This window comes from Microchirus variegatus, assembly GCF_963457635.1.
Source record: "Microchirus variegatus genome assembly, chromosome: 1".
Lineage (NCBI taxonomy): Eukaryota > Metazoa > Chordata > Actinopteri > Pleuronectiformes > Soleidae > Microchirus > Microchirus variegatus.
In genome coordinates this window covers 31,373,729-31,390,296 of record NC_139802.1, presented here as the reverse complement: position 1 = coordinate 31,390,296, position 16,568 = coordinate 31,373,729, and the positions used below count along the sequence as shown (strand labels likewise).

Genomic DNA, 16,568 nt, shown 5'->3' with positions numbered 1-16,568 from the left:
TACCGAAGCCACACGAGGCAGCAATACACAGAGGGGACACGCGGTGGAATTACACTTTACAGTCAGCGATGAACAAATGTCCCATGGCTTGTGGAAAAGTCTCATTTACAGCAGAATAAATATTTATTAGACCTATTTCTACTCTTCCTCTAAATTACAGTCTAAATGCTAGAAGTGTAGAAGCGAGTGATGAAAGCAGTAAAGTTTACACATCATTTTCTCCTTTCGTTATTCATTTAAAGACTAGTTGTGATTGACATAGCCGCTAAAACCTACACCCCTCCCCCCCACTATTCATCTCCTACAGTAGATTTAGCTAAGGACTAAAGAGACAGGACGGGCAAGGATGGCGATGGTGGTCAGACAAAGTACTATGGTTCTGATGGCAGTCATAAACCATTGACCTGGATCTTGAGGTCAAAGCGTCCCTGGTAGCGGTCCTTTTCGCTGTAGGCAATGTTGTCTCCGAACACTTTGCACTCGATGCGTAGTTCCATGTTTCGGGTCAGGTTGGTGAAGTGCAGCGCCACCAGTGGCTGCAAGTACTGAGGGTGCAACAGCTTCCCGTAGTAAGGGTAATACTGTAGCGGGAAGCCCTCGCCGATGCCGTAGTACTTGATTTCTCCAATTTTACCGGCATCCTCCTCTCTCTGGAAGCATACATGCGAGAGTTTGCAGAAATGCTTTTAATAACATGGGCAGATTTGTTCAAAAAAGATGGATGCGACACTGGCAACATAAATAAACCAAAAAATAAACCTCTCTTACCTTGTTGGTGCAGTAGATGGGGATCAGATTTGGCTGCACCTTGGGTTGTGCCTCTTCAGGGATGCTGTTATTTGTGCCAGGAGCCTGAAAACAGAAGAAAGTCAAGGAATCAGGAGGAATCCAAAAACAAAACACTTTGCTGCTGGGTTTGTAGTTTAAGACATTTCCCCAGTGATGATTTGGATTTACAGCATCCTTTCAAATTACCCTTGGAAGGAAGTTCACGATCCTGTTGAGTTTCACGATTATGCAGGGCTTGCCTTCCTTGAAGCCAAACTCGCCATCGTCGAGGCCGGAGCAGGGTCCCAGCCAGGTCCTGGAGAAACGACAGGCCTTCCTGACACCCACATCCATTTCCAGGTCGCCTCGGTTCTTGTAATCGCCAGGTTGGTCTGGACATGGGCGTGAAAGGTTAACTGTTGTTAATCTGCGTTATCATTGTTGTGATACCGTTCAGTCTCAGGGCTGTTACAGTAAACCTAGGAGAAACTTTTCCAATATTCAACAACACTCAGTCTGTCACCATCGTAAAAACCTACCTCCACAGTCCTCAAATTTCATCTGGTCCACCTGGCCCTCCTCGTTATACTTTGCCATGAAAGACCTCAATGCCTTAGTGTAGGCAAGGTAGGTCTCAGGATCTCTGGGGTTGAAGGCCATTTCAGATTTTTCTGACCGTGGGGTGTGTGAAAGACCTGCAGGAACAACACATCTGTCACTTGACATTCTACACAGTTCACTCCTCTCCGTTATTGTTTCTCCAACACTGTTCAGTAGATACAGAACGTCAGGTTTAATGCCCTTTTTGTGTCACTGGCCAATGCTCTGAAACAATAGCTTCCTCCACTGTTTTCAACACTTGTTCCTTAACCCCAGCTGGCCTCCTCCACCATGGAAACCAGGCTTCGGTGTACACACAGTGAAGGCTGCACTGGGACCACAGCGAGCAGACATGTGAACAATCCATTTCCAAAACAATATACAGGACACATTACCATTCAGCAAGTCACCAACTTTAAAGGTGCATTATGTAATAGATCTAAAGCAACTGGCCATAAAATCCTCCTAATATGTCACAGAGACTCAGGAATAATGTTCAACAACAGAACAACCAAAATATTTGCATTAAAAAAATATTTTGCAGACTGCAAATCATGTTTATGTTTTGAAATCATGTTTTGGCATGTGGCGCCACCTACCACCATCTACCAAGCATTGCTGTCAGTAGAGTCTCAGCTGCCGAGCAACCACGGGTTGCCAGTTACGTCAGAAAATTAAACCTAAAAGACCTTGGTATTTTGAATTTGAATGTAGTAACCGTTTTTGGCCACATTCTTACATATGGCACCTTTAACAAACTCGTATACTACGTTTACTACAACCACTGTGAGCACAGGTGTTTGTAGTCCACAGTTTCTGCATACTTCTTACCAGGGGGTGCGACTCTGTCCTGCCAGGTGGGCTTGTAGTTGCTTATGGTGAGCAGCAGGGCCTGGATGGTGCCGATGAAGATGCCAGCCAAGCAGCCGTAGAAAACGACATAGAAGATGAAAATTTTGACTGTGAAAAAAGAAAGAAAAAAAAAGAAAGAGTTAATTAGAATAATAATAACAAAAAACAGACCTACAGTGCATTATAAGTTATTTGTACGTCTGTCTTATTTGTTTTACATGATGTCAGTCACATAGTACTGCTCAGTTTTCATCAATGGACACGTCACGACCAGTTCCGACTTCAAATCTTAATTGAATGCACCACAAGTTTGACATCATGGAGCAGCATGGGAATTGTTGTTTGTTTTGTCTTTGTCTTGTTTGATTCTCCGGTGTGTTTACAGCAGAACATGCAGCAGACAGCAATGAGAGGTTGTAATCCATTAGTGATGAATACACACAACAACCTCCTGTGAATCAATCCAACACAGTTTCACAGCAGAGCAAAACGGTTTGTTAACTTAAATAGAAATACAGATTTCTATGGATTTAAAGAGTGCTGGAAACTCAGCATAATGTATGACATTGGTCATGTTTTTCCAAGTTACAAGACAGTCACGTGCGGTTGACGTACTAGTACTCTGCAAACAATCAGTTTGCCATTTAATGCAACTGAATGGCTTCCTCTGTTGACATCAAATGATACGGATCTATTCATAGATCAGCAGCTCCAACATCATAGAGTATGGGTTCAGTTATTCAGAATGGCACTCAAAGGATAATAGAAAACTTTAAACACCCTTTGATAAGAAAATGGGCTTCCCATCCACCACTTTGACTCAATGGAATGATATTATCTGGGAATCTGAAGCGAGAACAAGAAGCACTTCTGTTTTATTTGACAGATCGTTGGCACGTTTCGAAAAAAACGGATCCCAAATTTTAAATGCTAAATAATTGAGGGAGGACATGAATCAATTCTTTTGAGTCTCAGTGGAGAGCCCTAGTATACAGTAACAATTATAGGAGTTTTTTCCCCCTCTCTTAAGTGTTAAACCTCAATCACGGCGTCAACGACCAACATGCAACAACACAATAGAAGAAAGCACCATGAAGAGCAATGGCAGTGCAAATCAGTGTCATACTGGGAAATTGGAGACTAGAAAACTAATGCACGTAACTGCGTCATTGCTTTTGAAGGTCCCATTTTCTGCCACTGCAGACTAGAAAAAAGCACTTAAGGTTGCGTGGTGAGGGTGACATGCAAATGAGGGGCAGAATTGATGCATTTCTAAACAAATATGTAAATTCCAGGCATGGGGTCTGTTGGTGGCAGCAACATGGCATATTATGGCTCTGCAGTGAGGGCGTAGGGGGCAGAAGAAGATAACGAACATGTAACAGCGTTGACCACAGAAGTCAGAGCTAAACCTGACCCAGTGTTTGAAGCCAAGACAAGAAAAATGTGACTGGACACATGTGACTTATCTGCCTCCATTCATCCCCACTGGTTGATGCAGCTCCTCCAACTCTGTGAATGTCAGTGGGACACAAACATACCAACACAGCTTTTGACTCCACTATCAGCGTCAGGAAGCACAAAGGCAGCATTCACGATAAGACTGTAACAGTGACAGCCATTGTCTTTACATATTTGCAGGAATTTTGTTGTAAAGCCTGTGCATGCTTGATGGTAATCACCAAAAGGCACCGTTGTCCTCATTCTAATCAATTTTTAGCACCAAGACGCTGCAGCGGAGCGTCACGAAACCCATTATCCATACAGAGAGGTTATGCGTGAAGCTTGGATAATGTGTTCACGCCTGCAGCTACAGCAGCCTATACATCTAGTCAGTCGGGGGGGGGGGGGGTTCCGCTACATGAGGCAATGTCAAAAGGTCACAGCTCCTGAAACATGAAGCACATGACACGTTGTTTGAGCCAGTTAGACCGAAGGACGTACAGTCAGCGTGTGACTGTGTCCTCTGGTTATTGTAAACCAGGCATATCTGTAGCTCCTTATCTGCGCTGCAGATGAGTCGGAGCATAAACATGATTTATGTTTCAATTAAAAAATTTTTTTTTGAAATGTATTCACTCTAAACTCCGGACAATTCATTATTTTCAAACCAAAACTGCAATTAAATGGCAAATGCACTTTAAGACGTGTTATGCAATCCATCTGACCCAGTCTTAAAACATTACTGTCAATGATTTACAGATTCATGGCATTTGTCCCCGTCATGCTCACTATAATCCTGAGCCCTGAGTGAAAGGACAACCCTTACACTTCAGAGATTATTATTATCACATTAAACAATCATGTATTTTTCAAATAAATGCCCTTTTTTTTAGATAAGCGTAATGCATAAACCTGAGTTAACGTTTTGATTGTATCTTAATGGTTCTTCAAGGTTGAAATCTACAGTGGTTATGTAACTGAAGCCTGACCCTAAAACATTTGAATGCTATGAATTTGGCACAATTACACACTCTTAGCATAGCAGATATGGTGTGTTTAATTCACACTATGTCAATAAAAAAAATGTTCATAATTAATCCAAATGTGTGATTAGTTGTTTGGTTCAGAAATATGTGAAAAATGTCCAACAGTATTTCCCAAACATTCTCAAATATCTAGAGCAAATAAACTGGATATATATAATTTACATATAAACAGTCTAAACAGATGTAAAGAAATGCATCCAGTTTATGGAAAACAAAATGTGTTAAATTTGAATAAATGAGTAATAATCGGCCAATTACTTAAATAATAATCAATGCTGATTAATAAACAAATAATATCAGCCTAATTAATTGGGCATACCTTCGAAATCAGACATAATAGTTCGCAATTAATTAAGTGCTTGATCGATCATTGATTAACTGTTGCACCTTCAGCACGGGCGTGCGCATGGCACACCTCCTACATGCATCAGCATTTTTCAGATGACCTCAGAAGGACGAATATGGCTTCGACCTCCCTCTTCCTCCTCTTCCTCATACATCAGCCTCCTCAGCTGTAACTCCTGCTGCTGCACTAACGCACCTCGGCTCAGTTCAGCTCACGAACCGACATCACGTCACCGGGACAACATTTTACCCAGGTGTGAGCGTCTCGAGGAGGGCGAAGAGAGGAGGAGGAGGAGGAGGAGGAGGAGGCACCGGGTCGGGGCTCGGGAGCGCGCTGCAACTGCTGCCGCCGCTCGGGGGGAAACAGGAGAAGAAAGGTCGGGCAAGTTAATCAGCTGTATTGTTCATGAGATCACACGGTGACACCTGATCACAGGAACCCGACACGGATCGATAGTCCCCCTTCTCCATTTCCGAGCAGGCCCCATCTTTCGATCACCTTGGCTCACCTTGGACTATGATGCATTTTTAACCCTTTACACTGCCCGTACCAGAAGAAAAAAAAACGGCAAAAAAAACAACAACTTTACCCCCAAAACAGAAGCAGCTGCTGAGAACCAGACCTGCACCACGGCGGCTCAACACTTCACAACAAGCAGCGCGACTACTTTAATGAACAATTCTCTGTTCCCATCACGACCTCCCGTTTTTCCCTCCGTTACACCGGTTTGTTCCTAAATGCAGCAAAGTCAAATCAAACAGGTGGCGAGAAAGAAACACGAGGCAACCGGCGCGCGCTCCCGCCGCCACCACAAGCACGCGCGTACATTGTAATTTCTTTCTTGGAATTCATTTGAAACCGCCGGTTCTCGGTCACTTAACGCCGGTCATACTCACACCAACTTCCACCGGTGCGACCGAGCAGTTCCCCGGTGTCCGAGTTCCAAAAGAACTTCTTCCATCCGCCATCATCTTTATTTGCAGGCATCTTGATTTATTTCCCCGTGGTAACGGTGTTCTTTCCCGTAGCTCCGTGTGGCAGCTCAGTCCCAGCTCAGTCGCAGAGGCACCCAGCTCGCTCCGATGTCAGACTCCCCTAATATAAACCGTTCCTCCTCCGACTCCGCCCGAAACTCCTGACAAGTTACCTAGAGGGAGGGCGGAACGGCGGCGGCTAATTGGGGAGCGCGGCGGCCGTGCGTAACTCTGACGTCACGAAGACGGACAGAGAGCCTATACAGGAGGACGTTTGGTTTCTACACATCTCTCAGCCTGGTTAAAAGAAAGTGTTTCTTTACTCTCTCTATCTGTGCGTAGTGAAGCACAACCTTGAAAGGCTCCTCATCCCCTTTTTGACCCTTGAAACAGTGACACGGGAAAGTGAAAGTTTACTCTGCAGAAATCAATTAATAAGACTTTGTACTTTTCATACAGCAAATTGTCACAAAAAGAGATCTACACAATAAAACACACAGTTTTGTAGGTTGCTCTGGGAAACACCATAATAAAGGAGGATATGGTATGGACTTGGAATGAATTTCATTGGCTTAAGCAGGTGTGCATTTTATGAGGTGTGTGCACTGAAAAGAACATTCAAGCACCTAATTATCGTTGTTTAGTACAAACGACAGCATAAAGGAACAACTAAATGTATGATGAGTAAAACCTCATGGAGTTCCTCATACAACCGCTCTTTTTCAAATATCCCTTTTCTGCAAAGAGAATCGTCTACGTAATCTGTGAGATTACAATTCTGCTTGTTGGTGTGACTGATGAGAAAAAATCCAAGACACAATCTGGTTCACAGGCCTCTTTTTTTTGTAAACATCACAGAAGCTTGTAATTCAGTGTGACTGTTCAGGTTAAGTCGCTGCTTGCCGTCAATTACACCAAGTCACATGCGGGATTGCCAGATTACAGTGCACCAACCTACAATTCTGAATACAGTCGCTTCCTCTAAAACAATCATTACTGTTTCATCCCCTCCACTAACACAACTGAGCTGATTTCGCTGAAGCCTGTGACTCTCTCTCTCTCTCTCTCTCTCACACACACACACACACACATCCATACACACACACACTTATCGGTTCCCAGTATAACGCGGTGGGTGTCCTGGGTTGTTGTGTGCAGTGGATCCCCCATCACACCACAGGGATAATAAGCTCTAGTTACACAACATAGCCAAGCATACACACACTTCAAACCTGTATATTTATTCTGTAACCCCCCTTTCTAAAGCCAGCCCCAAGGGCATTTCTGCTGCCAGTGCTAGGGGGCACACATGACCCAAATTCTCTATCAGAGCTCAAATTAAAAATCTGTTCATTTATGCTGTGTTACAGAGTACTAAAGGACTCCGGCTAATAAAGACTGCAAACACCTCATTTGAGTGATCATTGTCATTGTCTTAGTCACCAAAGTGTCTCAACATAAAAAAAAACACCCCTTCGCTTTTCTCACACTGCATTATCTCACAGTCAGCATTTTTTTTCTTAGTGGACACTAAAGTTTTACAAACCGCTCACTCTCCCACACCAAGATTGTGTCACTTGGGTCGGTCCAAGTGAAGCATTTTCAACACAGAGGTCACAAAAACACACATCTGATCTCACTAATGGTGCAATGGATACAAGATTTGATCGACAAGGTTTGTTCCATGGACTTTGTTGAGGGGATGCAGACAAACATATTCCGAAGATCTTAGTTGGTGAGCCTGAGCTAAAATATATTGTGTGCTTCAGTAAAACACTTTCTAGAAGAGAACCACCACTGTCCTTCAAGCATGCACACACACACACACACACACACACACACACACACACACACACACACACACACACATACACACACACACACACACACACACACACACACACACACACACACATACATGCCGACTGCATGGACAACTCATAGATCCTTAAACTTCACATTCTTGTCTGTATGTGTGAGCTGCATGTGTGAAATGTGTGTGTTTATACAAGCATGTGTGAAATCGCACAGCAATGCGCCGCCTTCTGAGATCTTCAGGGCAGTGTGTGTGTGTATGTTTGAATGTAAACATACATGTGTAGGTAGGTGTGTCATATCACATGGTGGGTTTTGACCTTTAAAGATCACCTCAAGGACAAAATATGTCAAATCTACAGCTTGCGATGCTGCAAGTCTCATCTTTCTATGATATCCTGAAATCCAAAAATCACGTTTAATTTCCCTGTGCACATAAATTATCTTCCACTTTTCATATCTTGGATGTTTTAAAGCTTTTATCCCAATTTCACTCACGATCTTCAACTCAAATGTTCCAACAGGTACATTGGGCAGGATTTTTGTTGGCTTTATTGATCAATAAATATAATAATCAAGCATAATCTAAGAGATTATCTCCTTCTACATGTAGTGAAACAGGAGGCTTTGAACAAAAACAGGACAGTGCATCAGCTCTGCTCCCTTCTGTTGGAATAATCATCACTCCAGCACCAGCAACAACCTTTGACACTTCAAAGAAACATTAAAAAAAAGAAAGAACATGCATGTGTCATATTGACTCAATATTAGCAGAGAGTTTCAGAGACGGAGAGGTCGCCTCAGGTTGTCTGTTTCATCCGATGTAAGGAGCTAAGGAGTAAGGAACAACAGAGAGCTGCCTTCCCAAATCATTAGTATTTTAAACTGTGGATACTATAATTTGGCCAGTTTATGTGGCCGGATGCAGAAAAGAAGTTCAACACATTAAGTCTGGTTACTTTCTCTCAATGGGCAGTCAGTGAGGCCCCTCCCAGCTCTCTGCTGTTTCCCTGAACATAATGTCTCAAACTCAATGCTGCTACTGTATAGTCATCCTGATCCCGGGGTATATTGATAATTTGCACGAGCACAATGCTCATTTCCTGTGTTGATATGACAAAGGCGTAAAGCACCAGGCAGGAATCACACGGGCAGGGTTAGCGGAGTAGTCGCTGAGGTAAAGCCTGCCATTTTACTAATGATACAGCTTGGTGTCTGACAGCAGCCACACCCAGGACAACTGATGCCTGTCGTCAGTGTGTGTACACAGTAAACATGTGTGTGGTGTAAGGTGGGAAGGGGGGAGGGCGGACTCAAGGTGAGAGTGAGTCCTCCCGTTGAGACTGCTCTTCATACAAATGCAGGTGTCTCTATCTGATCGACTCTCGGTCCCGTTTTCACCCACTCAGGCCTTCAGTGTAGTATTCATGATTGTCACGGGTGTGTAACACTGATGAAACTGGGCTCCCGTATAAACATGCCGGGGCTGAGAGAAAAAGAGTATACACAATCGTATTACCTCAAAAGCACAATAGGTTTTTCTAGTGGCAGAGAAAGTTGAGTTAAAAGGCGTATTGTGGGGTTTTGGTTTGAAAGTCCAATAGTTATCGACCTCCACCAAGGAGGTATATGTTTGTCTGTCTGTCTGGTAGCAACCAGAGGTGGAAAGTAACGAAATACATTTACTCAAGTTACTGTATTGAATATTTTTTTGTGTATTAAGTACAATTTAAAATCAGGATTTTGTATTTTACTTTAAGTATTGTACTTAGTTACTTTATAAATCCTATCCGTTACTGAGTAAAAATAAAAATTCAGCACAATGAAGACCTACAGGGGAAAAATATACACCAGAACTAGACGAATGATGATAGTCGCGCTGCTTGTTGTGAATGATGACCAGCACTTGTGCGTGAACATAGAGGGCGAGCACCAAAAGTGATGTAATATCCTGTGTCGAGCCGGGCGCATGAGCTCCAAAATAGTTTTGGATATCTGACTCCTTGTCATATTTCTACTACCCTCACACCCCACGCAAAGTAACTAAGTAACTTTTACTTAAAGTACATTTCAAATGAACTACATTTTACTTCTACTTGAGTACATTTTCAGATGACTACTTTTACTTCTACTTGAGTAATATTTCATCAAAATATTGGTACTTTTACTTGAGTACAATATTTTAGTCCTTTTTCCACCTCTGGTAGCAACATAACTCGAAAAGTCATGGACGGATTTGGATGAAATCAGGAAATGTTCAGGGTGTGCTGCCTTGGCGAAGGTCTGCGCTCTCTGAGTGCTTTTCTCGTTTCAAGAATATGTTAATCACTTTATCCCACCACCAGGCAGCCTTCACTGACTAGAAACTAAAGTATTTTGTATTGCTTTGTAAAATACTCACCCTCCCACACTAATTTCAATAGAGAAAATCTACCATGTGCATGCATCACAGCACACAGGAGTTGTTTGTACCACTGCTGCCTCCACCGGCGAGTTCAAATGTCTTATTTTGTGACTTGGGTGTTTGAAATTCCTTGACACAAACTTACCAAACGAGGCAGCAGTAGTAAACTTCAGTTTCCAGCTGTAAAAAAAGTGTGAGATAATGCATCAAACATATTCAGACTGATCCTTTTTTAGTAGTGAGAGCGCCTGAACTATCGCTTTAAGAACAAATGTCTTATTTGTCATGTCCCCATGACACAGCTTTGTCATTTTTCCTCCTCACAGGAATTACTGACTCACAGCTAAGCAAACAGACACCAGTCTGGATTATCAGGAGAAAAGATAAAGTACAAACGACGTCAATGCAGTCTTAAAAGCAACATTATAAAGCCTGCACCGCATATATTTGTGTATATATGTACATCTGTGTATAACTCACTGGTATGGTTTGTTTTCCACATTCACACTTAAATCAAGGATACAACACAGATGTATTTAAAGCGTATTCATTTTCTCCCTGCACGGTGAAACCTTTTTGGATTTTGTTCACCTCACATAAGATCGCACAAACCGACCCTCCACAAGTGGTGGGATCCAAGAGGTTAATTACTAAATTGATTAAAAAAGAGCTGTGGAATTATAAAACCCTGATAACTGTCGCCCCACACGTCTCTCATGCGGCTTCAGTAGGAATGATGTGACTGCATTGTCCGTGTTGTGTATATTATGGTTTATTTTATAAATAAAGGTGCAGATACTCCCCCATCATTTAAGGTAATTAAACATAGACGTACACATACATACATCACAAGCACACAAATATAAAAACACAGTTCCAGTTATTTGCTCAATCTGAAGTGAGGACAGATTAGTATTATTTTGGTTAAACCTGTTCGATGTGATCGTCACACGCCGTCACTTGCTTGTCACCCGAGGGAGAAAACTGAATACTTTCTGACTTATTCTCCCCAAATGTCCCCAGTCACATAACTTTTCCACTGTATTTCCGGCCTTTTTAAGGCCACAGACATACGAGCCATTCATGGTAGTGGTACAGTATGGAGACAAATCTTTGGGAGCGACACCAAATAAGAGGAGATTACATGTCTTCAGTCTATTTAACAGTACAACATCAGTCCAGTGTTTCAAATGACAGTCCTTGTCACAAACACATCTGATTTTATTGTTATTGGAGTTCATAGTTCACTCATTTGTTTCAGAGGAGACACTTGTAACACCGCTGGTAGAGTCATTGACCTGTGGACCCCTTTTATTGCTGTGACACAAAATGGGTTCACTGACGCCATCTTTAAAAAGTAATCTATACTTCTTTTCTTACTCAGACGCGACTGCAGCCCACAAAACCTACTTGACAGGTTTGACGGTGCGTAATGGAAGGTAAGTAAGGCTAGAAAGATGAACAAAGTAAAGTACATATACCTGAAATACATGAAAATCGTTACATTACAACACTGGTTTTCTATGATCGGATAGCGCGTCACCACATGCATTTAGACCTGATGTTTACTTCCGTCTCCAGTGTCCAAATCAAGATCAGATTACTATCTGATCACAGTCATCCCCCCCCCCCTTACGTCACCTCCTCCTCCTCTATGTGCTGTCATATCAACAACAACAACAATCTTAGCCGCACGTGAAGTTGCACTATCTAATGGAGCTTTTTTTTCGAAGCAGGGAAAGAAGTCATCTTCGATAAGTGGATAACTGACGAAAGCAGAGGAAGCAAGCAAAGTTCATATCTATAGCACTTTTCACAGATAACAATCACTTCTTTAAGTGCTTCACAGCAAATAAAATGCACACATCAAGCATGTTTTACTCTCTCTTAAAAGAAACAGAACACTCAAGACAGCATAAAGGCAAGGGAAGTGCACTCCAAAGTCGTGGTGCTGCAGCCTGGACTTGGGTTTTGCAATTAGTTTGAGGGGCCACCAAGAGTCTTTGGTCTGAAGTCGACACTAATAAAATCTTAAATTGTATTCTGCAATCAATTGGCAGCCAGTGAATGGAAGATAAATCCAGGGTGTTTTCTTAATTTGGGTTAAAAGCCTGTTTTGTCACCACGTTCATGTAAGCTGTGCTTGGAGCCACCAACGTGGGTGGAGCGGAGACGCATCAGAGACTCTTTGCATTTACACTTCTGTTCAGTGAGGTCACAATTCGTCTCCGACCACCTCTCGAAGTGGTTTTTGCGAATCAGATCTGTCCTTAGGTGCATTTAAACCTGTATACTTACAAGTGGTCAGGTGCTATCCAATTGCAATCCGATCACAGAAAACACATTTTAATGCCAGGTGTAAAGGGGGCCAATGTGGTGCTCATGGCAGTGTGTAACCACACACACCACCCAAAGTGGGTCATGTCATAAATAATAAATGTGGCCCAAATATCTTCAGACAAGTGTGGGCCAGCTCTGGTAAAGATGTGGCACAACCCTTAGCCAAAGGCTAATATGAATGTGAGCCCAAAGTGGTCCATTGTTGGGGGAAAATATGACCAATTGATACTAGCGACTTGGCTGCCATGTTGAGATGCAGTGGCCAACTTGTGGCTGAGATGTGGTAAACAGGAGTGAACCGTCCATGTGCCATCATCAGCCACGCAATATATATATCTAGCCCTATCTGAGCCACACAAATGTTGCTTCTGGGACATTTTCCTACATCAATATTTAAGTGGATATGATTCAGGTTCTGTAATGAGAGATGTTAAGGAGAAAAGTGCTGACTGTTCACCGGAGAGGTAAAACCATACAGGAAGAAGAAAGAAGAAATCAAAGCAGCAGGGGGAATTGTGATTTCCTCCCATGATGGTGCCAGACATTTCTTATAGAAAGGTGTGTTGCAATCCATAATATTAAACGTGAAAAGGGCACGTGTCTCAGTCGCTGCCACTGACTCCAGCTCTATCCTTCAAACTGGTTCTCCCACCGAAAACGCCACACGCAATATCCTGCAACAAAACCGTACCATGGCATTCCTCTCAGTGTTTCTCCTATCAACAACTACATGGTACAGTCTGCTATCAGACATGGTCAAGGTCGTTTTTCTGTGTGGGCAAAGATACAGATACAGGCGGAAATGACTGCCTGTAAGTCTGAAACGTGATAATGTTCTATTCTGTCTACTGTTGAAACTTTAACTCTTGCTATCATGTAACTATTGTCCACTTTAATTCCTGAATATATTTTATGTTCCACATTTTTACGTAGCTTTTTATTTTTTAGATCTACACAACTAAAGGTCAAACAAGTCAACAAAAATCAGGGATCTTCATTTTCAGTAACTTCTCAGCAGATTTATGGGCATTTTCTTGCAGAATGCAAGTGAGATAATGATATTTGTGAAGCGTCAAGTGTTAACTGATTTATGATTCTAATGTTTGCCATTTCAAAATAGTTTTGACTGATTAATTGCAGTCAAACATGGATGCACAGACTTTCCCACCTGACTATAGATTATAATTAGTGTAATGTTCAATGAGAGAAGAAGTGCAGCATTTGTTGAGTTACACTTCTTTGCTTTGATGACATATTTGTGTGCAAATAAGCACATTTAGCATAGACTGTCTAACCAGTATTGTATGTTTGAGTGTTAAAGGGATAGTTCAAGTTTTTGTCACGTCAGTATCTCATACAATCACACCTGGACATCACTTAGACCCAGGTTTCTCACTCCTGGTCCTGGGGAGCCACTGCCCTCCATATTGTAGTTGTTTCTCTGCTCCAAAACACCTGATACAAATAAATGGGTCGTTCTCAGGCTTCAGCAGAGCTGACTGACGAGCTGACCATTTGAATCAGGTGTGTTGGAGCAAAACATGCACCAGGGGTGAGAAACCCTGACTTTGACAGATAAAGCCAAAATCTGTCACAGATTGCGTTCACACTGAGGCTGTGAGACGCAAATTAGCAAAGTGGAAGCACTTTACTCGCTGCATCTCCAAGAAAAAACAGAAACTCATTAATGTTAAAGCCGTCCTCTGTTTCCCTTTAACTTTGCTGTATAGAACAACCAAAGTCCCTTTTTTGTCTCTCACAAACCAAGACCACACCATAATGCCCCCCGAGGTCAATAATTGACAGAGGATCATTATGGGAAGTCTGTCAAAGGCACGAGTTAATGTGTAGAGCCACGAGAAGAATGTGTGGTTACATTTAACTAGTTTAACCAGAATTGTGTGGTTCGAGTCGTGATCATTTAAATATGAAGGATATCATCGTTTTCAAATGTGTGACAAAGGATGAAACATCTAGTTTTGCTTTTGGAATACAGTGGAAAAATCTCATGTCCTGACAGTTGACTGAACACAAATATCGCACAGTGACATGATAGTAGTGATAGTAGGAGAAATACTATAGTTTTATTTCACCAAAAAATAAGAGCTATGAAATTAGTGAACTGAATAGACATGTTCTAGTTTCTGAGATCAACATAATGATGTTGTAAAGAAGATTTCCTCTGCTGGTTTTGGTACAGCGACTAATACAAAATCCAGTCAGAAAAGGCTGTTGAAAGATGGAGACAAGGTGGCAAACACATTCTGAAGATATTTTTACACTTCTGTAATCCGTTTTTCCTGACCTGGTATAGTCATTTTTACAACAAAATTCTCTCCATTTGAGGGGGTTTGTTGTTTTCTGCAGACACCCATACTTCCTTTAGGTCCAGTGTGTAAGAATGTGTAGATTGCAACAAACCAAGGACTCATTATGTTCACTACTTTTCCCAGTGCAAGTCAGGGAACTATGGTGGCCTATCAGGAAGTATGTCACTCTTCCTTATTTCTGTAGCAAGCTTGAAACAGGCAGCACAAGATGGCGGCCTCTATAAAGCAAGGCCCTTATCTTAAATACATTTAAAAGGCCTATGTGAAAACCGTTTCTAATTTTAAGTGATTATACGCTTACGCAAACACATTTATGGGTAGTAAACCCAATTTATGCCAATGAATCCTGCTAATTGTTACGCACTGGACCTTTCATGAAAACGTATTGTTTCACTGATATGCTCCGCCGATGATACACAGAGTTGGGGGAATGTTTTTTTTCTTCACAGGACTCTGTTACCCAATCACTTGATGGAAGCTCATGACGTCACAAAGAAGCGAAGGTGGGGAACCAGATAGGACGGTTTACATTTCATGAACTCCTTCGCTGTCGTCTATATTTGCAACTACAATGCAAAAAATGGAAAAGGCAAAATGGAAGAAATGGGTGTCAACTATTCTCAACTGTCTACACTATCTTACATATTTTTTAGTCAGCACTCATGTACCAGTATAGTGTGGAATCCAGGGTTTATGTGACCAGCTGCTGGCGTCCACTGTGTAACAACACACTCCCTATTAAACTTTCATTGTTTTGCCACCGTTCTCCTACCGTGTTTAGAACATCACACATCCTGACTGGCCACTCACCCTGATGCGGTGGAGAAACACGCACTATTGTGAAACTGTGCACTGGTTACAAATTAATCCACATCTCACTCATATTTAGCCGCTGCCTACTCCGGTTCAAAGTTTACCAACTCATACCTTCCAATAATTCATGTGATGGTTAATATTTGAGCCACATAGATAACCTGAACTGAAGATTTAGACTCCAACTCTTTGAACTGGGGACAATTTAGCGCCGCGGTCACCCCATAGTGATTATGAAACTCAGTCTTTTTCTAGATAAAGATCCAGAACGAAGAAGGAAATTTACCATCACTTCACTTGTTTGTTGCAATCTGTTTGTGCAGTTAGCACTGGAGCTGTTTGCTGATCAGTAACAACCGGGTTCAGTCAGGCGTGTTGCAACAAGGCAAAGCAGGGCAAAACAATGGAATACGAATTGTGCAAATCCTTGATATTCTGTGATTTGCTATGACTTTGTCCCTTTTGCCTGGGGTTTCCCCAATTTGCTGGCTTCAGCCATTGTACACAGCACACCAAGATGTGTTCCCTCAATGTGCTGTTTGTCCCTCTCCCACACCAAAGTCCATCGAGAAAATTGGTATTTCTAGCTTGCAGGAACACAAACGCATGCAGCTGGTCTACCTCTGCCTCTTTTTGGTAAGTTCATGTCACTTAATACAATCCGAACTAAGAATTTCAAACATCTTAGTCACAAAAGAACACATTTGATGTCATTATGGAAGAAGCGGTTGATTTTCTATACGGACTTTGGTGCAGGAGGTGAGTGGTTTTCTAACAACGCAAACATAAGTCAGAAAAGGCTGCATAACAGGTAAAAGAGCAAAGTGCAGATTCTAT

At 42.1% G+C, this 16,568-nt stretch overlaps 1 protein-coding gene across 1 annotated transcript; it reads right to left on the bottom strand.

Annotated features, from left to right (window-relative positions):
• Positions 1–389: 389 nt before the first annotated feature.
• On the bottom strand, positions 390–6,042 carry atp1b1b (ATPase Na+/K+ transporting subunit beta 1b; the record flags this gene model as incomplete). Its single annotated transcript, XM_083901211.1, has 6 exons — positions 390–650; positions 769–852; positions 976–1,160; positions 1,308–1,463; positions 2,200–2,328; positions 5,952–6,042. 6 exons carry the CDS (start codon positions 6,040–6,042, stop codon positions 390–392), a joined length of 906 nt encoding a protein of 301 aa, XP_083757337.1.
• Positions 6,043–16,568: the final 10,526 nt, after the last annotated feature.